The 24,939-nt window shown below is 41.9% G+C and overlaps 1 protein-coding gene across 21 annotated transcripts in view; it reads left to right on the top strand.

Moving 5' to 3' along the window:
• ZMYM2 (zinc finger MYM-type containing 2) overlaps nucleotides 1-16,856 on the top strand; it is a 62,595-nt gene extending 45,739 nt beyond the window's left edge. For 17 of the 21 annotated variants that reach the window (XM_035114264.3, XM_088668300.1, XM_035114267.3 and 14 more), the window contains 16 exons: nucleotides 1,358-1,474; nucleotides 2,197-2,347; nucleotides 4,046-4,218; nucleotides 4,899-5,064; nucleotides 5,656-5,690; nucleotides 6,219-6,348; nucleotides 6,488-6,603; nucleotides 7,878-8,055; nucleotides 9,332-9,457; nucleotides 10,413-10,507; nucleotides 11,385-11,553; nucleotides 11,933-12,084; nucleotides 13,446-13,560; nucleotides 13,844-14,095; nucleotides 15,079-15,202; nucleotides 15,964-16,856. In XM_035114264.3, coding sequence (XP_034970155.1) covers nucleotides 1,358-1,474; nucleotides 2,197-2,347; nucleotides 4,046-4,218; nucleotides 4,899-5,064; nucleotides 5,656-5,690; nucleotides 6,219-6,348; nucleotides 6,488-6,603; nucleotides 7,878-8,055; nucleotides 9,332-9,457; nucleotides 10,413-10,507; nucleotides 11,385-11,553; nucleotides 11,933-12,084; nucleotides 13,446-13,560; nucleotides 13,844-14,095; nucleotides 15,079-15,202; nucleotides 15,964-16,156 — 2,292 coding nt within the window. In that variant the 3' untranslated portion in view covers nucleotides 16,157-16,856. Of the gene's footprint in view, nucleotides 1-1,357; nucleotides 1,475-2,196; nucleotides 2,348-4,045; nucleotides 4,219-4,898; nucleotides 5,065-5,655; nucleotides 5,691-6,218; nucleotides 6,349-6,487; nucleotides 6,604-7,877; nucleotides 8,056-9,331; nucleotides 9,458-10,412; nucleotides 10,508-11,384; nucleotides 11,554-11,932; nucleotides 12,085-13,445; nucleotides 13,561-13,843; nucleotides 14,096-14,641; nucleotides 15,203-15,963 lie in introns of those variants that run through there. The other 4 variants (XR_015949694.1, XR_015949693.1, XR_015949695.1 and 1 more) reach the window with 3 other exon arrangements.
• Nucleotides 16,857-24,939: the final 8,083 nt, after the last annotated feature.

Here is a 24,939-nt window from a genome sequence, read left to right as displayed (position 1 = left end):
GGCTGGGGGAAGAAGGGCCTCACGGGCCAAATCACGCCCTTTGGCAGGCCTAACTGCGGTTAGCTCAACCACAGGTTTCATATCTGCTTCTGCACCAGCTGAATTTTCTTCTCTTTACTTCAAGGCCATGTGCTCTTTGGAAAGCATTAGAGGAGAAAGAGGTTAGCTAGGCAAAGGATTCACCAGGACCACTCAGATTGCCCCCAAGCCAGAGGGCCTTCTGCCACCATGTGCCCCGTGTGAAGGGTCTCCGGGAAGTGTTATATTTTAATGTTGTTAATGTGGCTTTTAGTAATCTTTCTTTATGTTTCTTGTAAATTTGCTGGGAAGGATTTGTGTCCTGAAAGGCCGTACGTAAATAATTGTAATAATTAAGTGCATAGACCTGACTAGTATTTCATTGGCATCTTGTCATAAAGACCTCTGCCTTGACAGTAGTGATTATGCTTTTAATGCCTCCTTGAATGGTGTGTGTGTGTATGTTGAGCACAGTGAAAGGTTGAGAATGCAGTGACATAGTGAGAGGGAGTTAGATCATGAGACACCACACACTTTCTCCACCTTTCTCCATGGGCCTGCCCCTCCTCATCTGTCTACTGTTATCTATCTCCTGATATATTTCTACTAGAGAATGTTGTTCGTCCATCACCACCTGCTGCCTAAAGTTCTCTCTTGCACAGCGTCACTCATTCTTCTGTGCTTCCCCTTACACCTTTCTCTCCCTTCTTTGTGAAGCCTTTGGTTTAACCTTCCCCAGCTGGAATGAAGCCAAAGAGCACTCAGTGTTCATATTTATAATAATAATAATAATAATAATAATAATAATAATAATAATAATAATTTATTATTTATACCCCACCCATCTGGCCGGGTTCCCCCAGCCACTCTGGGCGGCTTCCAACAAAATATTAAAATACAGAAATCAATCAAACATTAAAAGCTTCCCTAAACAGGGCTGCCTTAAGATGCCTTCTAAAGGTCTGGTAATTGTTATTCTCTTTGTTATTTTCTCTTATTCTCATTGCTTCCTCCACCCCTCTTCCCCCTTTTTGCTGTTGTTGTTTTGGAGGCTCTTTTGATGCCTGCTTCTCTATGTAGCTCTGAGTTGTAATGTCCATTGATGACTGTATAAACAGTAAAAGTAAGCCTCAGAATGATCCTATATAGAGGATATGAAATTTAGCAGAAACCGTTTCAAGGAAAATCCTCTTCATAATAATACATATTCTTACTAATGAATGCTTTTTAACAAATGCAGTAATGCACTTCCAGCTCTACAGTGCTATGATTCTCACTTCTTTACTGTGTCTTTAACAGTGGAGGAATTTGATCTGTATATTTTAAAAATATTTTTCAGACTCTTAGTGTACAGTCTTCAACCAATGGCCAGTTTGTGGCTCCGAGTGATATTCAGTTGAAATGCAATTATTGCAAAAATACTTTCTGCTCAAAGCCTGAAGTACTGGAATGGGAAGTAAGTGAATTATATCAAAATGGGACATGTACCTCTTGTATTGAACATAAAATGTTGTTGATACTTTATTGGTGTATTTAAAATCTTTATAGCCCACCCACCCTACCACCCAAGTCACTGTTTAATATTTCTTTAATAACCCTAGTTGAATGTTACCAGCCAATTCATGCTTTAAGATCTTCTAGAGAGACTCTGCTCAAAATTCACTCGTTAGTAGAGATACACTATGATACCTACCAAGGAAAGGGCATTTCTATAGCGGTGCCTCTGCTTTGAAAAACCCTCCCTATGAAGGCTTGCCTAGCATTGCAGACATTTCAGCTCCAGACCTTCCACCCTGATTTTATTTTTTTGTTTAAATCTGTATTCCTATAGAATGGCTTTTACTGATCTGGCAATTGCGCCCAGCAAGCAACATTGCCCAATCATTGGTTAAACAAACCACAGTTCTTACTTTTATTAGTCAAAATATGAAAGCCTTAATATGTCATATTGTTGATATTGCTGGATGATTTGACATTTTAAAGAACTAATAGCCAAGCGGATTTTCCTTTGCTTTAAAAAACAAACACATAGCCTTTTTCCTGAAGGGTAGAGTTTCTCGTGAATAAGGATTTCTTTTCTTTGGATAAAATGTCTTACACTAATATAACTTTTTGCCTTTTTTGTTTGAAGTCTTCTAACTTACCCATTTATCTTCTGTGGTATTTTTTTCCCATTAGAACAAAGCGTATCAGTTCTGCAGTAAAATTTGTTCTGATGATTATAAGAAACTACATTGTATAGTAACATACTGTGAATACTGTCAAGAGGAGAAGACTCTGCATGAAACGGTGAAATTTTCTGGTATCAAGAGACCATTCTGTAGTGAAGGTGTGTTGTGTCTCTCTGGTGCATATTGCTACCAATATTGTCATTTGTAAATGTAGTATTTAAGTATTTCAACATTACAAAAATGCGTGAACCAGTTTTGGATGTGTCTGGGGCCTAACTGAAGGAGCCAGTAGCCTGCCATTTATTTGATCTGAGGTAGTTTTTGTCATCTGATACCTGGATAGACTCATGGCTGAGTAATATCAACAGCCAATATCCAGTGCTGTCCGCATGGAAGCTAAATGGACTTCCAAAGTTTCGCCGCCTTGTCCTTCCCCCTGCAGCCTTTTGCTTGCCCTCAAAATATGCTGTGGAGGGTCCTTAGGGGCAGATTTGGAGGCGTTGCAAGGAGGACGAGAGAAGGGGGGGGGCTCCTTGTGTGAGCATGAATCCATTTGTGCAGCGTTAGATTCTACCCCCAGTGTACCACTGCTTGAATCAATTTAATATCTTTTTTGTTTAGATCTTTTTTGTTTAGGTCTAATACATTGCAAATCTATTATAGACCAGCAAATTGCATCACATGCTACAAAAATGCCTTAAACTCTTGTCCACTGCCACACACTCTACTGTAGAAACAGCTTCTGATACAGGGAACCTGAGCCTATGTTTTTCACATTTGTTCCCCACCTGCTAGCATTATCTGGGAAATTGGGAAAAGAGCAGAGGACAGGATAGGGCTTATCATTAGGCGGAGTGAGATGGCCAACTCAGGTGGCAAATGTTTAGGGGACAGTGGCAGAACATTCCTCCTGGTCTCCTGGTTGTAGCCTGCTGTTGGAGGACAGAACTGTTTCTGCTGCATGAACTGTCCTTCACCTCAATAGGAATAATTGCTAGTCCAGTCAGCTTCTGTACGTAGTATGGTAGGAGCATCATTTGGACTTTAGCCTCAGGCAGCAAATATCTTGGAGTGGCCCTGGGGGTTTGTGAATCTGTTGCCACGCAGTGCAAAAAAAGCTGGTCTTTCTCTGTTTTTTTTTGAGGGGGGGGGGCGGACAGCAATGTTCTTCTCGGACCATTCAGACCAACCACTATTTGGGGATTTTGCTAAGATGGTATATAAAACAGTCTAAAGCCCTTGAATGTCTGTGCTATTGGATTGTCATATATGGCTAGGAAGCACCTTTATTTAAACCTATAACCTTTGCAAAATAAAACGAGGGACGCAATTCTAATGTGTGGATTTGTTCATGACATCTCCACTAGATGGAGCAGTGAACTGCAGAAAAATTAAATAAAAAGTTATATACTTCAACCTCAGTTGAAAGCAGATGGACATCTAGAATATGAAATAATGAGACAGGGCAATTTTGTTTTCTGTGATAAAACCCCTGTTTATACAAATCCACTTCAGCCAGGGGCATGGCTAAATTTTGTTTCTTAAGGAAGTATTCTGCTGGAAGAGAATCTTATATAGATATGTTTAGATAAGTTTAATGTAAAAAAGTCTTATTGAGCAAAAGCTTTTCAGTGTTTATTAGTATTTGATCAGTATTATTATTCATTTTTCAATCCCCTTGCACATCTCAAAGCTATACAGAATCATACAAAAAAAGAGAATAGTTAAAAATAGATTTTAAAATAATCCAAGCAACAACTAAAGATGGGTTTAAATATAGTGCACATGGACACCCAAGGCAGAGGCCCATATCATATAGGTTTCATCAACTGCCTGTGCCGTTTTTATTTTTCCAGGTTGCAAGCTGCTGTACAAACAAGATTTTGCAAGGCGGTTAGGATTACGATGCGTCACTTGCAATTATTGCTCTCAGCTCTGTAAAAAAGGAGCAACTAAGGAACTTGATGGAGTAGTAAGAGATTTCTGCAGTGAAGAGTGTTGTAAAAAATTTCAAGACTGGTACTATAAGGTAATGCAGTATTCAATACGTAATCAAAAGCTTGAAAAGTAATGAAAATTGAGAGATAAACTATCCAAAATATTGTTGATCCAAATGCTGCATATAAATAAAGAAGTGCAGTCATATAACATGCTATAACTTTGTTTGCATGCTACAGAAAGCCAAAATACGGCTTCCTAAAGATGTGCCAACATGCAGGCTCCCAGAGAAATGCTGCCAGGCACTTTGCTTTTGATGATGATAATAATAATAATAATAATAACAATAATAATAATAATAATAATAATATACCATTTCTATATCACCCTTCATCCAAAGATCACAGGGTCGTTTACAATATAAAAACACAAAAATACATACCTTAATAACAAACAAACAAAATAGCCTTCCCTCCTCCACACACACACACACACACACACAGTTTAAAAAGCCATCAATTGTTTACTTAGCCTGGGAGAAGAAGAATGTTTTTGCCTGCTTCCTAAAGATATGTAATGAAGGCTCCAGGTGAGCCTCCCTGGGAAGGAATTTCACAGTAGAACTGTGTTGCTTAAAAATGTTTCAAAGGAATGACTGTTACTTATTTTCCCTTTTCAGCTGCTAGTCTAAACACCCTTTAGAATAGTGTTTCTACCACATGTATGGTAGTAATTTTTTCTCCAGTTAACAACACTGAAATTGTTTTTAAGGCCGCAAGGTGTGACTGTTGCAAAACTCAAGGAAATCTTAGAGAGAAAGTCCAGTGGAGAGGAGAGATGAAACATTTCTGTGATCAGCACTGTCTTCTACGTTTCTACTGCCAACAAAATGAACCTGATATGGCAACACAGAAAGGACCAGAAAACTTACAGTATGGTATGATACTTCCCGTAACTAACAACACAGAATAAAAAAAAAGGTGATGTGCTTTCAGGAAAGTCAAGTAATATGAGCTTCCAAAAGAGCTCTTTTAAGATAAAGCGCTGGAGCTGTCTTTGCTATAACATAGTACATACAGATAAGCAGGGATCACGCTAGAGCTCAGCATGTCAGCCTGCAGTGGACAAAACTGGACAGTCTTTTAAAAAAATGAGAGCAGACTCACAGTTTTCCCCATTCTTAGGAGGATGATCTGCTCCTTGATAATCAGTTAATTGGCTTCACAATGTTAAGGACATAAGAAAAGCGTGCTGTACCAGTCCAGTGGCCCATCCTGTCCAGCATCCTGTTCTTATCGTGGCTTACCATGGGAAGCCTCAGTGCAACAGCTCTTTTCTGCTTGTGAGTCCAGCAGCTGGTTATTCAGACACATAGTGCCTCCACCATAAAGGCAGAACAACGGTCATCATGGCTGGTATACATTATTACTGTATTAGTGCAGCCAGGTTGAAAACGTTGGTTTTGCCTTCTATAACAACTGCGTATGAAAAATGGCACCATATTAATTTTCTCTTCTCTCATTCATAGATCAAGGCTGTCAAACCCCCCGAACAAAAATCACAGTAAGTAAATTGCAGCTTGTATAGCTGGGTTCATTGTACTTGTATTCCATAAAATATAGGTGGGGATTTGTTTTGGTATTTTGGCTCACAACAAAACTCCTGATAGGCTTATATTGGCCATTTGCCAGTTCAGAGAATCGAGGTCTGTTTTCTGTAGCACAGCTACTATGGCATGACACTTCTGGGAAGTGTCTTGGGTGGGCCAAGCTGCTGCGGGTTAATGATTATATAGGAAACTTGTGATGATCCTGCAAACTAAGCAGCAATTTAATGCGTACTTGGTTGTATCCAAGGGACGCGGGTAGCACTGTGGTCTAAATCACAGGGCCTAGGGCTTGGACTTTGTGGTGCCTTCCACTTCCATACCTAGACTTGTTACATCTCTTACATCGCTATAGAAAATCCATTTTGAGCTTTATCCTGTAGTAAAGAAACTTCAGTGTCAACTGAGTGGGCTATTGTCCCCAACCTTGTTAGGGGTCTTTTTGTTTCAGGGGTGCTAATATTGACTGATGTCCTTATTCGCAGGGATCGGCGCCACCTCCTTCCCCAACACCAAATAAAGAAATGAAGAACAAAGCAGTTCTTTGCAAACCTCTGACAATGACTAAAGCAACATACTGTAAACCTCACATGCAAACGAAATCTTGTCAGACAGGTAAACTGCTGAGTCAAAGCACCGGCTGTCCAATCGCCTTCTTTTGCAACATTGTTTGTGAGGAATACAATTATAATCTGATGATTGTATGCTACCCTTCTGGTGCTAGTCTATAACAGTATATTGTCTTTTGTTTCAGATGATGGCTGGGAAAAAGAATACGTCCCTGTACCTGTTCCAGTTCCTGTGTATGTACCTGTTCCTATGCACATGTGTAGTCAAAATGTTCCAGTTCCTACAACGGTTCCTGTTCCAGTAAGCCAGATTTCAGCCTTGTTTAAAAATTTGTAGTATTTTGCATGCCCGGAATGTAGTCTAGTAATCCTAAATTTTCTTACTGGAAATCATCTGTTAAGAAGAGTTGATTGTGCCTCTTAGGAGATGTCATATGCAGCTGCTAGGCTTCAACAGATCACTCTCTTAAATACGCTTATCTCCGCAGGCATCTGCTCTATTGCTGAAATGCATTTATCATTTCAATAAATTGTACCATGCCTTTCTACAGAAAGCTGTGCCCCTCTTATTGTGTGCCCATAAACCAGCAGGCTGGTCAGACATGGAGATAAGTGAGGCATACAAGGGTAGGAAAGTAATAAGGAAGCCCTAACCTCTTTATGGAAATAAACCAATTAATGCAGAGCATTCATATCTTTTCCATCACCCTAACATTATAATAATTTAATAATAATAATTTATTATTTATACCCCGCCCATCTGGCTGGGTTTGATATGCTGAAATGTATTATTGTGTTATCCCTCCAAATGGGGATATCCCTCCTATTTTTATAGGAGCGGTTGAGATTCTGGAGAACGTAGGGTTGTATCCAGTTGTGTCCAGTGGAGACGTCTGTGAGTGGGGAGGTAACATTGCACCAGCAGAGCTAATCCAGTGTTACCACCGGTGCATTTGCACTGTGGCCTCCCACCCACATCTTCTGCAGAGCTTTCGGCTGGAATAGCATGGGAGGCTGCAGAAGAAAGGGGGAATATACAAAAGCACATCCTCCCCCGCCCCTTTGTGCTCATGGAAGCATGTGATTAAAGAGCCCACCCACTGTAAATGAAGTGGGAGACAGAATTGAACCTTGGGGATTTTTTATTCCACGGAGGCGTTCGCTCGCCAAAGGCACGCTTCTGTGCATGCGCAAAGCGCCGATAGAGTGCTTCTGCACACACACACGCTGTGCAGATCACTTCTGTGCATCCAACGCCGCGGAACCCGGATGTAAACACTTCCGGGTCCGTGGCGTTCGTAAACAGAGGCGTTCGTAAACGGAGGTAGGCGTAAACTGAGGTTCCACTGTACATATTATTCAGCCTGTTTTTGTGGCCTTCTGCTCATATGTCCCCTGGGTGCGTATGCAGTAAGTGAGTTATTTCTCCTTTTCTGTTTGTCCCTACATTTATATGCCACTAGTTGTTTCTCCTTCGGAAAAATGGCTGTGAGGACTTACTCCAGTTCTGGTTTCTTGGCATTAGCAGTACTTTTGTCACTAGCGACATTAATGATTTAATCATTCCTATACTAGGTACCAGTTCCTGTTTTTCTGCCCACCACACTGGAGACCAGCGAGAAGATACTTGAAGCAATAGAAGAACTAAATAACAAAAGGATTTCCAGTCCTGTGGAGGCTGAGGAGGAGTCACTGGCTGGAGCAGAAGAGATGTCTATAAAAGAGGAGAAAGTAGAACCTCAAGAGCTCAAAAGTATGTCTTGGCAACAGGTTGTTGTTTTTATTGGTTTGGCAAATTTGAATCTGTCCTCAGTGCTTATGTGGTGAACCCACACCCACTGCAAGTTCAGAGGGGTAGAAAGAAAGACAGAAAGCCAGGATGGTTCTGTTCCCTGCCCTCCTCTCTTATCAATTGTGGTGAACTGTTGTTGTTGTTGTTTAGTCGTTTAGTCGTGTCCGACTCTTCGTGACCCCCATGGACCAGAGCACGCCAGGCACTCCTGTCTTCCACTGTCTCCCGCAGTTTGGTCAAACTCATGTTCGTAGCTTCAAGAACACTATCCAACCATCTCGTCCTCTGTCGTCCCCTTCTCCTTGTGCCCTCCATCTTTCCCAACATCAGGGTCTTTTCCAGGAAGTCTTCTCTTCTCATGAGGTGGCCAAAGTATTGGAGCCTCAGCTTCACGATCTGTCCTTCCAGTGTGCACTCAGGGCTGATTTCCTTCAGAATGGATAGGTTTGATCTTCTTGCAGTCCATGGGACTCTCAAGAGTCTCCTCCAGCACCATAATTCAAAAGCATCAGTGGTGAACTGGATGGCAATAAACTGGTATTCTGCAAAGGGCCACGGTATAGTGCAACTATACCTAGACTTTGGGTGGTCTCCCTCCCTTAGTGACATGGGACTATTTCAACAGGGATGGGTCCCCTTCTGGAAAAGAGGATGCATTGCACTAGAGGCAGGATCAAGGGCAGAAGAGTGATTGTTGTGCGTTCTTTTTTCCAGACGTAATGCCTTTCCCTGATGAATGCTTTATTCTAGAGCTATGTTTCTAAGTCTTAGGCCCTAGGATAGGGTTATGCTAGATCAGTTCAGCTTGCACCACTGGCACTTTAAAAAGTGCCGCATAATGTGCGTTCCACGAATCCAAGTCTTTCAGCGTAGCCCTTTGGTATTAAGCAGATGCCTTATCCTGTCTTATTCTCTATGCCTCTTAAAACTTTTTTGTTTAGGCAAATCCAGGCATGCAATTGTGTGGGTTTTTTTCCAAATTGCTGGGTTAACTTACCGTTTGATAGATTTTGTGTTTTGGTTTTTAAAGTTTTGCTTGATTGGTATTTTCAATGAATAGTTTATATTGTTTTTGGATAATAAATCCTGTTAAGTAAAATAAAACCAATATACTGGCTGGTATTCGACTAAATTTTTCTCAGAGTAGACCCGTTGTTCATGTTCGACTAAATTTTACTCAGAGGAGACCTGTTGTTCATGTTCATACATTCGTTACATTGCCTTTCTTTAATTGCAGGTGTAATAACTGAGACAGCTGTAAAAACTGAGACAGAATTGCCCGACTGTAAAACAGAAACACAGGAAAGCTTGCCTGATATTCCATATGAGCCAGACCTTGACATTGAGGTTGATTTTCCTAGAGGTTTGTACACTCAGTTTTAAAATGAATAGTATTAATGCCAACATGGTGCCAACTTCTTTGACACTTGTTTTCATCCCTTCCTTCCCGCATGGATGTCTTAGTTTTAGTAATGTGTTAACGGTTTCTGACTCAAAGCTTTTACAATGTTTTATCTTTTTAAAAGAGAGCATGAGTGCACCTGGATGCCTGGATCAGGCCATTGTCTTATCTGGTGCAGCATTCTTTGACATGATTCTGGTCAACTGGTGTCCTTTGGAAGTTCTTGCGCAAGACATGATGGTGAAAGGCACCACCTGTTTTTGTCCCTTATATCTGGAATTCAAAGACACCCTTCCCTTGAAAATGGGTGCGACTGTTACTCTTTTCTTACTGTTCTGGCTATAAGCCAACGCTATCCTCTAATTCATTAAAAAAGCCATATTCCATGGTAACAGTCACCACATCTTGTTACTATGAGTTCTGCACTGCTGGAATATACCTTTGTTTGTCTTGACCCTATTGGCCATCAAACTTGGTTCCAGAATTTTATATCTACATGAGGAGGGACTAGATATGCCTGTCAGCTCACATGCCCTCGCTTGGAAGGTCTCCTTCTACTAACGAACCAATGCTAGACCCCATATCCTGCACCCCAACTGCACTGCTCTCTCTCTCTCTCTCTCTCTCTCTCTCATACCAAAAAACAAAGGGAGTAGAAATGAAGAGATAATTTGTTGTCTTACTCAAGCCCTACTGAAGCAACCACTTTTACAGAAAGCAATAAATGTTACGCTACCAGTGCTTATCAGAATACAGTTTTCTGCAGGTTTTTCTAGAATAGGGACCAGCATTGATGAATAACGTGTAAAACACATTGCACAATAATTAAGGCTTCTGTCAGTTATATGCACCCGATACAACAGTTTTAGGTTACATGACATTTAACTGCATTAATACCCTTCCAATATATGTACAGCAACAGAGGAACTTGACACAGAAAGTGAATTTTTTCTGCCACCTGTCTTTGGAGAGGAGTATGAGGAACAGCCAAGACCTCGAACTAAGAAGAAGGTACACAAATAGTTTTTGTGACTGAAATGTATTCCAAATTAATATGCGTTGCATGGGAAATGTAGGATATGGCTGTGACCTTTTGTACAATAGGAGCCTGAAATAGCCCTATCTTGAATGAAGGTGAAGCATTTCATTAGGTGACAGTTGTGTGCTATTAAAGGTTTTTTTTTGGGGGGGGGCACTAAGAAGGTCTCTTGAACCAAACCTACTGAAATGAAAGGGAGCTGTGTAAACAGCACAATAGTCTTTTTATGCCGCTTCCTTTGATAGGATGGAGCTTCCTTAAGTTAATGCCATTCTAAATGTTTCAAATTAAATCAGGGAAGATCTCCCTTTAGTTTTTCCTCCTCAAGCAACAACACCCCTGAGAGTAATTCTTAAAGCAACACACATGTTTGGATTTCTCAGAGTCACACATGTCTTACCTAGCTTTCTAAAGGGCTGGTAACAATTATTTAACAATCTAAAGTTTTAAGACTGCCTTTTTAGACATAATGTAGAATAAAATTATTCCCAACTCCAGAATGTAGTTTACCTTTCTCAAGCTTGTTGCCTCTTAAAACAATACTGTAAAGTGCCTTTACACTGGTGGCCCTAATTAAACAATAATTGCATTATTATTATTTATTGCATAATAAAAACCAACTTTGGATCTAAGTCCAGAACAGTTACAAAAAGGGATTGTGTTATAGGGAATCATGCTGATTTGAGCTCAGTAAAGTGCAAGTATTACTTGGGTGTTTTTGTTTTTTAAAAGGCTTGATGGATGGTGTTTATGACTTTCTTGGCTTTCATTTGCCCATGGTAGAGTGCAGAAGTGGTGTAAATTCAATGTTAATAAGCAGTAATGTTTACAGATCTGTTTTAATGGCAGGGAGTGAAGAGAAAAGCAGTGTCAGAGTACCACTCTCGGGATGATAGCTCTGAGAATTCAGAGTGCAGTTTTCCCTTCAAGTATGCGTATGGTGTAAATGCGTGGAAACACTGGGTAAAAACTAGGAATCTAGATGAAGATCTGCCAGTATTAGATGAGCTGAATTCAAGTAAGTATTTCCTACTTAGCTATAAGCCTCAGGTCTGGCAGGCAGTGGGTTGAGCTTAGACAGTGGGTTGAGATTATATCGGGGCTCAAGTTCTGCTTTGCCATGTGTTGTTGGGGTGGCTTTGGGCAAGTTGCTCTCAGCTTGAGTGCCTGATCTGTGAAACAGGGTAATAGCAAGATATTACAAACCATAATTACGAGTACCAAATAGTTAAGCGTTATAAAAGTGTTAACGGAAATTTCCAGTTTTAGTGAAAAAAATTCTCTTGTCTGAGATGGGCTTCTTTGATAGCGCATTTGCTTTTGTATGCATTTTATCTATTTTCTGTATTCTGCTTAGATGCTTTGCGTTACATGATTCTCAATATTTTGCGCTACAGCTAAAGCAGTGAAATTGAAAGAAGATATTGTGTCGCATACGTCTGCTGAGCTAAACTTTGGGTTGGCACACTTTGTGAACGAAATCCGAAGACCAAATGGGGAAAATTATGCACCTGACAGCATCTATTATTTGTGTCTTGGGATTCAGGAAGTGAGTCATTTTAACAACGGCATAATCTGTATGGGAGAGATATCATGATAAGCTTGAATGAAAGACTGGAAGTGGCAAAATAAGGAATTATCTGTTGAAATACTTTCTAAAAGGAAACATGGCCAAAGTGGAACTGGCTGAAGTGGGAAACAAATACTTTTTGCTTTCTTTCAACCCAAAACTGTTCCCTTCCCCTTCTGAGTCTCCCTCCACGCGCCCCCTTGATTAAATATGTTTTTTGTAACTAATGCTACTAGGTGTCTTGGTCTGTAGAATAAATTGGTTGTTGTATCCAAAGCTTCCATGAGTGCAATTCTAGTCACAGAAAGCATGCTCCTAGCACCCAGTAACAGAAGTCTAGAGAATAATTATCTCCTCTCTTAGTTCAAAGGCCTTTGCATTCCTGGAAAAAACCTCTGTGAATGGAAAGACAGCTTTTAATCCAACCCAATATTTGACAAGCCTGAGAATTACTAAACTGAGACAAATGTGTTAAACTGAGATGCTATCATATGCAAGAACAGCTTAAAGGGTTAGCATAAAATACAGCAGTTTAAAATATATAAAAATATCCAGATGTTCAAACACTTTTAACCATATCCTTTTCTGTAATTTTAAATTACTTTGTGTACCACCCATAGCTGCCAAGTACCCCGTTTTCCCTGGAAACCCCCGTATTTTCTTACCGTTTCCCGCAGGTGTCCCGAATGGCAAAATACCCTGTATTCCTCTGGATTATGTGGAGCTCCAGCCGGCGGCCATGTTCTTCTGGTGCCGCACTGGCACCGGAAGTCGCTTCTACGCACTTCTGGACATGCGTAGAAGCGACTTCCAATGCCGCTGTGCCCATTTCAAAAATGTCCGCAGCGCCAGAAGTCGCTTCTACGCACTTCCGGAAGTGCGTAGAAGCGACTTCTGGCGCTGCAGACATTTTGGAAATGGGCAGAGCAGCGCCAGAAGTCGCTTCTACACACTTCCTGACATGCGTAGAAGCGAATTCCGATGCCGCTGTGCCCATTTCCAAAATGTCCACAGCGCCAGAAGTCACTTCTACGCATGTCCGGAAGTGCGTAGAAGCGACTTTTGGAAATGGGCACAGCGGCATCGGAAGTCGCTTCTACGCATGTCCGGAAGTGCGTAGAAGTGACTTCCGGTGCCGCGGCGCTGCTGGTCCCGGATTTTTCAATCCGGAACTTGGCACCTATGGTACCACCCCGGAATTCATTTTTGGAGGAAGAGTGGTTTGTAAAACTTAAAATGAATAAATGGCCTGCTTTCATATGTCTACAAAAGGGATAGTTTTTGCTTCCTGTTTTTTGTCTTGGTCTACTAAATATTTTGCTTTTCCTCTTTTCCTATAGTATTTGAATGGAAGCAATAGAAAAGATAATATCTTCTTGGATCCAGATTATCATACATTTGAGCAGGAAATAAATAAAATACTCAGAAGCTGGCAACCAAGCATACTTCCAGACGGTAACTGTTCTTGTCTTGGTCATTACCCCCTTTTCTTTCTGAATTCATGCTCCTTAAGCAAGTTCAGTGTGCAATTAAAACTCTGTGTTTTAAGTTCCTTGAAGCTGATATGTAAACGTCAATTGATTTGTTAGACTGAAGAGAGGGAACTGTGAATTTTTAAGTTTGTAGCAGATATTTCTGAGAGCTATAACTGATAATTCAGTTCAGCACATTCTTCTTTCGTTAAATTCCATAGGTTCATTTACAGAATGCTCCTCTCCCCACCCCTTTCTCCTACCAGGTTCAATTTTTTCTCGGGTTGAAGAAGACTATCTGTGGAGGATAAAGCAGTTAGGATCCCACTCTCCAGTTGCTCTTCTAAATACACTGTTCTACTTCAACACCAAGTATTTTGGCCTGAAAACAGTGGAGCAGCACTTAAGACTTTCCTTTGGCACCGTTTATAGGCACTGGAAGAAAAACCCTGTAACGATGGATAGCAAAGCTTGTCTGAGATACCAGGTTTCGTCCTTATGTGGAACGGATAAAGAAGGTACCATGACATTCTGAAGTCAATATGGTGGCAGCACCCATATTCGGCCCAATCAAAGGGGCCACTGGGCTACTTACTTGGCTCTATAAATTTCTACAGGCTTCTAAATTTCCGTAACCTGCCCTGGGACCCTGTGGTGGAGGGTGGGTAAGAAATCAACAGCAACAGCGCCATCTCTCTCAGACAGACCTGAGGCAGTGGCTGACCTCTAGCTAAAGGGGAGAAGTCTGCCTCTGGAAAGAGGGCAAATTGCACATTCAGCTGCCACCAGCAGTCAGGCCAGTAGTGTAACTAGCTCTGTATTGTCTCCACTGGTTAGCGCTGCGCCTCCAGAGTTTCTGACAGGTGTCTTTCTCAGTTGTGCCTCCTTGAAGCCAAGCCATGTGCTCTACCACGGAGCTGTGGCAAAGAAACCACAGCCACACTTAAAGGACAGGTGTTATGGATTTTATTCAAGGCAGGTTCATTGCATTGTGTTTTCTCTTTTATATTCTACCCCGTCGTGTATCACATAGAACACCTCGCTCTTCCCCATTCTTTGCATAGAATTGAGAAAGGGCTGCTGTAAACTGAAGGCTGCTCAATCACTGCTTACCAGCTGAGGAGATGTAGCTATGATTCCTTATGGCAGGGGTGGGGTACCGCCAGCCCGCACTGCTTTGGGATCCATCCTCTGGCCTTCCCTCTGCAACTTCACCCCTTCAAGAGAAAGTTAGAGTTACCAATTTATTACCAATTTATTTGGGGGGGGGAATAATGTGTGGGGTGGCAGCTGGGGAGGGAATGTTTAACCCTAACCTACTCGCTCTCCACATACCTCCACCTTCACAATCACACAGCCATGCGGGGTGGGGCTGGGGCTGTTAGGTTTAGATGGAAAGGTTCACCTTTCCAGGACTGGAGCCTTTGGGCTTGCACTCCATTCATTCCATTCTGATATTCTTTTGCCTCTTCTTCTTTTTCCCCCTTTTCTTCTGTTCTAGAAGATAAAATTACTACTGGAAAAAGGAAGCATGAAGATGATGAGCCGGTATTTGAACAAACTGAAAACACAGCGGATCCCTCTAGATGCCCCGTGAAAATGTTTGAATGCTACTTATCTAAGAGGTATTGAAATGACAATAGCGGTGAATCCTGTGTATATGTAAATCTGTTTCTTATTGCTTCTATTCTCTGTTAACAGAGATCGTTATGCTTTCTCATAAGATACAGCATAATGCAAACATAATTCTTCCTTATTTCTTTAAAAGCAATATGATCTGTAACAGCAGTGGCCTCTTCGTCTGCATGAATGTTTGGACTATTTCCATTTGGGTTGTCACACAAGACCCCCTCTTTTTTACAGGTCTTTGCCCCCTGCTTATTTTGAGTTGGTGGGCTACACCAAAATAGTTTTATTTGTACCCATGTCTGCCTTGCTTCTGCTGAAAAGCCACTAGGGGGAGCACTAGGCATGTATCTAAACTTTCATGATAAGATTCAGATCAATAAAGGAAGGAAGGGACAATGCAACAGTAGAAAAGTCTGAATATGATAATCCTTGGGCTGTTTGAAGTACTAAACCTCAGTTGCTTGTTTCTCAGCGGGTTTAGGGATGATGAATACTGATTTTATGAAGCGCTGGCTTTGAACTTTTCCATAGTGTGACTTGTGTTAAGGTACTAGCTTTTGCATGTTACGTGAAGTCACTACTTACCGGTAACTAGGTGCTCTTCTGCTCTGACAGAAGAAGTGTGGAAAACCGTAGTTGTACCCTGACAGCATATGAATGAATTTCTATGTGGATAGGCTGTGTTGTTGTTGTTGTTGTTGTTGTTGTTGTTGTTGTTGTTGTTGTTGTTTAAGCTTGTCCTCTTCTCACCTTTCAGCCCGCCCAATCTCAGTCAGAGAATGGATGTGTTCTATTTGCAGCCAGCCTACCCGGTTCCCTCAGACAGCACCGTCTGGTACACCGCCACCTCAGTGGATCGCAATACTTTGGAAAACATGCTCGTACGGGTTCTTTTAGTAAAAGATATTTATGATAAAGACAATTACGAACTGGATGAAGACATAGATTAAACACTTTCCAAACTCTCTGCGGGGGAAAAGGAAAACACAACAGCATTAGCTAGTCAAGCTGCTAGACTTTTATTATGGAGAAAAGTAAAACATTTCAAGTTTACTCTTTGTTTTAACACGTTTTGTAGCAGTGTACCCTCAGCTGGGTATTACCATGTAAATAATCTGTGAGCGAATGTGGCCATTATTCTTCATAGTGGTTTTTAGGATACTTAACAAACACATTCATCTTTTTTTAAATAATTATTTATTTGGTTAGGTATGTTTGTAACTTTTTACATTGCAAAACATGAATGAGAATGTGCCATGTGTATTTCTTTCTCTCTTTTATCCTTTTTTAGTCATAGTAAGCAACATCCATATTGCACAACTTCACTGCTGCAGAGCTTCCTTGAAAAAGACGTTTGGGCTCTTACTGGGTTCTGAAATCAGGTAGTTGTGTATGGGTAGCACTACTAAAGTTTAGAACTTGCTGTGTCTTTCAGAATTTTTTAAAGAAATTGTAAACTAATAGGTTTTTTACTCTTAGTTACTGAAGCCTTACGAGGTTATGTAGAGAGGTTCCATCTTATGTACCAAAAATAGACGAAAGAGAATGCTGTCGATGTTGATGTACTGTAATGTGAATCTATCCTGGTGAAACAACTTTTTCTTTTCTTTTGGTTGCCCTTATTAAAAAGATCTTAGTATCCTTTCCTTATCTGCGACTCTGAATTTGCCCTTACAATTACAGTACATGTTGCATAAGAGCACAAGGTGAAAACATACAGGCCATTTAGACATACCACCTTGCCGTTGGGGAATATATGCAGTTCAGCAACTTTCCTGTTCATTCTTTCCTGACCTGGAAACAAATTTGCCAGGGTAACCCAAGGGTTTCAGATTCTCCTGTAGTGGAGGCAGGGGATCCTGTGTGGGTTGTCACTGCCCGCGTCCACTGGCAGGAAGTCAAATTTCTGAGAGGATACAGGGCAATTCTTCGCCACTTCAGCTTCCTGCAAGCTCCTTTGCAGGTTGCTCACACCAAAAGAGAGAAAGCAGGGTTGCCCTGCCCTCTAGTTTACCCTCTCGAAAGTTTGACCTCCTGCCAGTGGAGAGGTAGGCGGGGATAACCCACACAGGAGCCTCTTCCTCCCTACAAAGAAGGAACACGGTAAGTACCAACACTTGCTTTTGTTAGACTACATTTCCCATCTTCCCTGGCCATTGGCCACGCTGGTGTGATGGGAACTGTAGTACAGCAACATCTGGAGGACACCGCATTGGCTAGCCATGATCCTTGCCGTCCTTCGGTGTAAATATTCTCAAGGGTAGATTGCGTAATAATAAAGAAAACAAACACAAGAAGATAGTACCAAGATTTAAAAAGCATAAATAGCGGGTTAAAAAACGACAGCAATACAAATATTGCTCTTCAACCATCAAAATCCTGGGGAAATAAAATATTGTTGGCACCAGAAGGGGATAGCAAAGGAGGTGTCAGACAAGGGTCTGGAGCGTGAACTGCGTAAACAGGGCACCACCACTGAGCTGATGGTTGTACTTTACTAGATGATATTGTTGTATACTGTGTTCGAAAACCTTTGCTTTTTGTATTTGCAAATCGATTATTTCCAGCCTGTACAAATAACGGGCCTAATCAATTGGAATTTATCTTGCTCAGGTGCAAGTTATACAGGTGGCTGTTGTACAGTTCTAGGTTCTTCTGCACGCTGTACAGCAGTGCAATTTGGCTTTGGCAAGGATCTACACACAAGCATCTTGCATGAGCCGAAAGCACTGCTGAATTTTCAGGGGCCGATAGGTGTGATAATTTGGAAGTTCTGGCTGCATCCTGTGGCACAATGTTGGAACCCTCTCTGGAAGATCCAGGGGTGGCTTTTCAGTCAGCATAAAGTGCTGCAATGGGATGGGGTGGATCCCACTGCCCACCTGACATTTGGTTCCTTGTCTTTGTATGATATTCCTGCAAATGATATTCCACCTGCATGCAAGTAGATTTTAACGAATGCTTTGCTTTGGGCTGGGATAACGACTGGTTCCACCTTCTCAAAATGGTGTGTCTTACCGAAGGTTTGCTTTGGTGCAAGAGGAGCATATACCATGCAAAGAATACAATGCTGTGAGACTAAGGAAACTAGTATTATCCTGCTGTACTTGTCCTACAATGTACAATGGCTCATGTAACTTGAAGGTATTCTTTATTGCACTTTTGAATGCCTGGAAATACAGTATCCCAAGTACAGAATCACAGCCTTAAGGTAAGAGGTGTACACTGTGTACAATAACAGTACACGGTACTGTTAATTAGCCTTAAGTGGACAAACTTTAATGATTTGTTTGTTTCTTCAGTTGGCCCTTGTTGACCCTTAAGTTATTCTTAAGGCTTAAAATAAATCATAGGATCATAGAATTGTAGAGTTGGAAGGGACCACAAGAGCCATCTAGTCCAACCCCCTGCAATGCAGGAATCTTTTGCCCAATGTTCTTTAAAGCAGAGAAGACATACCGGCTCAGTAACAGGTGGCGAGTCTTTATAAATGACTTGGATGAGGAATTTGCGGGGATGCTCATCACATTTGCAGATCACACCAAACTAGGAGGGATAACTACGGCAATGCCGCAGAAGACAGAACCAGCATTCAAAATGATCCTAACAGATTGGAGAACTGGGCACAAGCTAACAAATGAATTTCAATAGGGACAAATGTAAGGTTCTGTACTTAGGCAGGAAGAACCAGATGCACAACTATAGGATGGGGGGCACCTGGCTTACTAGCAGTACATGTGAAAAGGGTATTGGTGGACCACAAGCTTAACATGAGTCAACAGTGTGATGCAGCAGCAAAGAAAAAGAAAAAAGCTAATGCTAATCTAGGTTGCATCAACAGAAATATAGTGTCCAGTTCAAGGGAAGTAATAATACCACTCTATTCTGCCTTGGTCAAACCACACTTGGAATACTATGTCCAATTCTGGGCACCACAATTTAAGAAAGATGTAGACAAGCAGAGGAGGACAACCAAGATGATCAAGGGTCTGGAATCCAAGCCTTATGAAGAACGGTTGAAGGAGCTGGGTATGTTTAGTCTGGAAAAGATGAGACTAAGAGGAGATATGATAGCCATCTTCAAATATCTTAAGGGTTGTCACATGGAAGATGGAACAAACTTGTTTCCTCCTGTTTTGGAGGATAGGACTCGAAGCAATGGCTTCAAGTTACAAGAAAGGAAAACTTTGTGACAGTAAGAGATCTTTGACAGTGGAACATTCTTCCTTGGGAGGTTATGGACTCTCCTTCCTTGGAGGTTTTTAAGCAGAGGCTAGATGACCCTTGGGCCCCTTCCAACTCTAAGTTCATATGAGAGCAAGGAAGAAATGTTTGTTAAAGCAGAGAAGACCTACAGGCTCAGTACCAGGTGGTGAGTCACAGCATCTGCTACGCTCAGACTAGCTGGCAAGAAAGGATAGGCTAGTCAAACTAGAAGCAGTGCTCCAGGTTTAAGGAGTCCAAGATCAGGGCAAGGAGTTCAGAACTGCAAGGAAGCAACAGAACTGTCCCAATAGGCTGGCACACCTACTCGCCAAGCTTTCAAAGACTGGCAAGGTGTTCTTATTCGTGAGACTTGTGCCTTGCAAGACTGCTGAACCTGCAGATGGTCACTGTGTCTACCAGGTCCTGGGCAACCTCCCCCAAGAGTGGGCTGACTCCTCCCCTTGGATTCTGTTTCTGTGCCCCTTCCTCGGAGAGGAGAGGTGGGGGTCACGCTTCCCCAGCCAGTGCAGCTGCATCCTGGAAGGGGGAAGTGTTCCCCTCCAGCCTCTGTGCCCCAGCCCCAACCTCATTCATCACACTGTCATCCACCTTTCCCCCCTCCTTTCCCCCCTCCTTGTCCATCTTAGGCCAGCCAAATCACTCCTGAGCCCGGCAACACTTTAGGACTTAAAAGTATATTCAGACCAACCCTCATAAACTATTGAAATACCATTGTAATGGGAGGGTTTTTCTTTTCAAAATACAACCTTGCAATAAGCTCAGGGACACCTAGAAATTAATATTGCCAGTAATAAGCTGTACAGTTACTATTGCTTGACAACAGCAAGCAGCACACTGTTCGTTATGTCTGCATCATCTACGGTCTTGTTTATGTAAAGAAACAAGTGATAAAATCTCATTGCAACTTTTTCTCTAGGGCGGTTCTGCTTTTGGCTAGATGTTTGTGTCAAACTCCCAATTGAGGCAGTGTGAGCTAAAATTCAGATGGAATGAAGTATTCATAGTTTTACGTTGCCCATTATCCTGTGCTGGTTTGCTGCAAACCATATGTATATACTGCTTTTAAATATTGGTTTGATCATGCATATGCTTAATTGGGGCCCCATTCTTCCTGATTAACAGTGGTATAGATTCCTTATGAAAACCTGCATTCAGATGTATGAAGATGCCCTATAGGTACCTACAAAGAGATGCAGCTCTATCCATAGCGACATCAATAGAGAGGCTTCCAAAACTGGCTTTCAGCAACATGTTATTTTTGTGTTTTTTGTTTTTGTTTTTAAATATACCTAGGCTCAGTTGTGCAGGTTTTTCTTGGCTGAAACTTCTGTTGCACTCTAAAGACTGGATCCTACATTTAGGTTTGAGAGTTTAAATAAACCAAAAGCATAGGAGTTGTGCACCTTTTATGGCATGCTTCCTAAAGCAGTTCAGCAGTATGTCAGTCTTAGAAGTCATGTGCCTAAACACACCCCTTTTTTGTTTTTAGATATGGGAATACTTGGTTGGGAGAGCACTCCATTGTCTTGAACACACATGTAGCTTCCTTCTGGTACAGTTGTAATGTTCCTGATCTCAAAGCCACAGCCTCTCCCTCTCCTGTCTATTATTTGCTTTAGGCATGGCGTGGTGTTAGATCTGCATCAACACTAACCAGTTTCATAACCAGCGTTTGCAGATCCAGTTCAACCCCTGGTTTCAAACTGGTTACACAGGAAAATCTGGTTGGCATTAGCCATGGTTGGTGAAGATGCAGACATAATGCTTCACCATGGTTAAAATAAAGGCAGTGGAGTAAGGATTCATGAGAGGGAATGGGGAGGGAACATGTTAAACCAACCAGCAGCATGGTCAGGAGATCAGGAATGTGATAAATTATACTTAATAATTGGTTAAGTTATCAGTCTGAGAGTTGCTAGGTTTGGGAAATAGGAAGACTGAACAAAATAAATATATTGGATGAGGAAGTGATTGTGCTATACAGGATAATCAGGACTATTGCTGATACACAGATTTCTGCTTATAATTGCTCATGTATATAATATTAAGGTGTCTTTTTTTCTCTCCACTGTCATCAAATCTTGCCTGTGTTTCTTTATTCCAGTTTTATTGTCTATATTTTTTTTAAATAAAATTTATTTTGCTCCTCGAAAGAAGGCTTGGTGACTTAATGATTGCCATTAAATTAATATCCGGTTCCATAAAATGCCTCACAAGATTTTAAAACCAATTTGATCCTACCCTTATATTAAAACTGGTTATCACACCAAAACACTCTAGAGCCCAGAGGCGGAAGTTGTGTGGCCCTCCAGATGTTGAACTACAACTTCCATCATCATGGACCGTGGGCCATGCTGGCTGGGGCTGATGGGAGCTAGAGCCACAAGAACATCTGGAGTTCAGCAGGTTCTCTGCTGCTCTAGCACCTATTTGCTAAAAAATATCTGCTTTCTGTGGTATTTAGAAAGCCTTTCTGTGCTATGGAAGTGCTCTCCATATACCAGAGATGGGGAAGCTGTGGCCCTCTATGTGTTGTTGGACTGAAATCCCCACCATTCCCTGACCCTTGGCTATGCTAGGTGGGGCAGATGGGAACTGGGAATCCAATAATATCTAGACGGCCAGCAGGGAGGGGTGGTGCTCTGCCCTTGAACTTCTGGCAGTGGCATTGTGATTGCTTACCCAGTGCAGGTGGAACTGGGGAGTGGTGAGGTCTGATCTGGTCCAATGCTGGATTGGCTCCACTGGCATGCACATACACTGCCCAAGCCTCACCTGCTAAGAGGCAGGGACACTGCTGCTAGGAAGCCAGGTTCATGGCTCCCCCTCCTTGCCTATACTACGGTATGCTGCTGCGTCTCACCAAGGCACCTGCTGCCACAAGCCCAAAGTGGCAAGAGACAGCAGCAGGGTAGATACACGTGTCCCACTCTGTGACATCTGAGACTGCCAGCAGACAATTCCAGGCTTGGGGTTCTTTCCTCCATGAGACCCTCCTGCGTGACCCAGAGATTCCGCAGCAGAGCAGCCAAGACTGGTGGGGAGAGAGTTTGCCACCACCCTTCGTAACTCCTGTCCGTTGTCTTCCTTAGTTGAAATATTCGTTTAGTCAGCAGGATATCCAAATGGCTAATTAAAGCAAATACAGCAACTGTTGTCCCAGCTGCGCCATTCTGGGTCACTGGCTCTTACTGGGAGTGGAGGTGCAGGGAGCTCAGCCTAGTGTGGTGTGTTATGGCAGGAGCGTTGGAATGGCTCTGTGGCCCCACACCACACCTGGCCAAGCCCCAAGAGCACGGTGGCCTCCACCCCGACCCTGGGCTGCCTCACCAGCTGCTACTCTCCAGATCAATAAAGAGGCCCATGAGAGTGTTGAGGTGGTCCCTCCCTGGCCTTTTCACCACTTCAGAACCCATTCTGTGGAATTGGAGCATTTTGCCAAAATACGCATCACTTAAAATGTGCTGATGTTTGCCATTTTATTTCCCCTTCACCCAGCTTAGAAAAGTTCTCTTGGACCCCCTTGCGGTCCATTTTGGCACATGTATCGTGTGTCAATTTGTCATGAGATCCTTGGAAGAAGGGCAGGCTTTAAATATAAAATTTAAAAAGGCTTTCCATTCTAGGCTTGTGCAATCAATTGTGCAACAAAGTACAAAGTCACTCCCACGAAAAAACAAAGCGACTTGAGCTTAGCACTACGCTGGCTACACAAGCCCGTTATGTAGCTTCCTTCATTGCACAATGGTAAATTGCACAGTTCTTTGGATCCTGGCCATGGCATATGCTAAATTATTGTCCTAAGCTTTTGAAAATTCAGTTTATTGCCTGGCTAGATTTATTGGGTTAATTCAAAAGCCGTCAGGGGGATGGAGGGGAGAAAAAGGGGTCCTGTAGGTAGACGGGTCAGGGGAGATTGGAGATCCCTATCAAGTGGTGCTGACTAGACTCCCATTTCCCCCCACTATTCATGTGGAGCTGGGGTGGTACTCTGAGCACACAGCTGTGAGTGTGACAGCAATTTGCTCCCCTGCATTCTTTTGTCTTTGTTCAATCCTTGTCCTTTGGGCTAGTATAATAAAAGTGCTTTAGTAAGCAGGGTCAAATAGGATGTGCCAGTTGCAAACGTGAAATGGGACTATAGGCTGTGATTATGGGCTCTAATGTCTGATGAATCCTCCTTAATCACATGATATGAACTAATGTCACCATTTTATTATAAAACAAACAATTGTGCTCAGCTATGGGAAGGAATAGAATGGATGACAGCTGCATTTTTAAACGTTTTGTTTAAGCAAGTACAGCATGGCTGGTTTAGACAACAAGGAAAAATGAAGTCGAAATAATTGCAGATATTTTTAGTTGAAGGTCCATATTTTTAGGGCTGCTTTTTGTGTCCGTCCCTTTACAGTTTTTTGATTAGGAACTGTGGAGTTGCGAAACTGAAATTCAAGTATTAAAATGTCTTGCTGGTTTGCTTAACTTGTGTGTTCAAAACATTTCTGCATACAGTGTTGCTTTAAAAAACAACAACTGGTGCTATGCTATAGATCATGTTGCGTTGCTTTTGTGCTGTGTATTTTTAAGATGGCAAAGAGATGTGAGCTGCAGTTTTTGCTGTGCGGTTGACATGGCTTCCTTTATCCCGACCACTGTCATTTTTGAGAGCCAGTTCACCCATGAATCACCAACTGATCGGTTGAGGGAGAATTGCCATTCAATTAGCATTTAAAGGTGAATTTACAAAATTCGCATTTTCTGAAACAGTATGTGAACAGAAACATATCTATTCTGCGAAATTCTCACCTGGATTTCGCAGTGCAGTTCTCCAAACAAGTAATGTGTACAAAAATGTGTACACAATGATAAAGTGTGCATATAAATGCATATATTAGAGAAAATAGCAAAAAAAAAATACATTTGGGGGGGGATTGTTTCACAAAAATGTATACACCATGCAAAATTGCATATAGAAATGTGTACGGTGGGAGCAATTCACAAAAATGTGAAAAATACTTTTCATTAAAAAAAATAGCCAAGTGATTTAGAAATGTGGAGAACTGCACTGAAGTTTGGGGAAATGAGAAATGGAGAGAACAGAAACTGGCATATCTGCTTTTCCCTGCCTGCTGATGAGCTAAATCAAGTGAGGCTTTGCATGTTAGCTAGCATGATAAGTCGTAAATTATGAGGCAACAAATGCGCATATGAACCGGCTCTCTATCTCTAGTGGTGCATTTAGCCTCACCAGAAGGTAAATCACATAAATAAATGGTAATCACATAAATAAATTGTAATTGTGTTCACAGTGAAAGGCTGGAAGTGACCCCCATTAGAAGGGGGGGGTAGCTAGTTCAGTTCCATCCTTCTGCCCACCTGTGGTGTGCTTTAAATCACCTATCCTATCCCTAATTTATAGGGAAATGGCAGGGCAAAAACTAGGTGGTTTCACCATAATGTCTAGTTGTGTTAGGGATTGCCAACCTTTTTGGGAAATGGGAGGTTC

This window comes from Zootoca vivipara, chromosome 4 (assembly GCF_965207765.1).
Source record: "Zootoca vivipara chromosome 4, rZooViv2.hap1.1, whole genome shotgun sequence".
NCBI lineage: Eukaryota > Metazoa > Chordata > Lepidosauria > Squamata > Lacertidae > Zootoca > Zootoca vivipara.
This window is presented reverse-complemented; position numbering and strand designations above follow the sequence as displayed.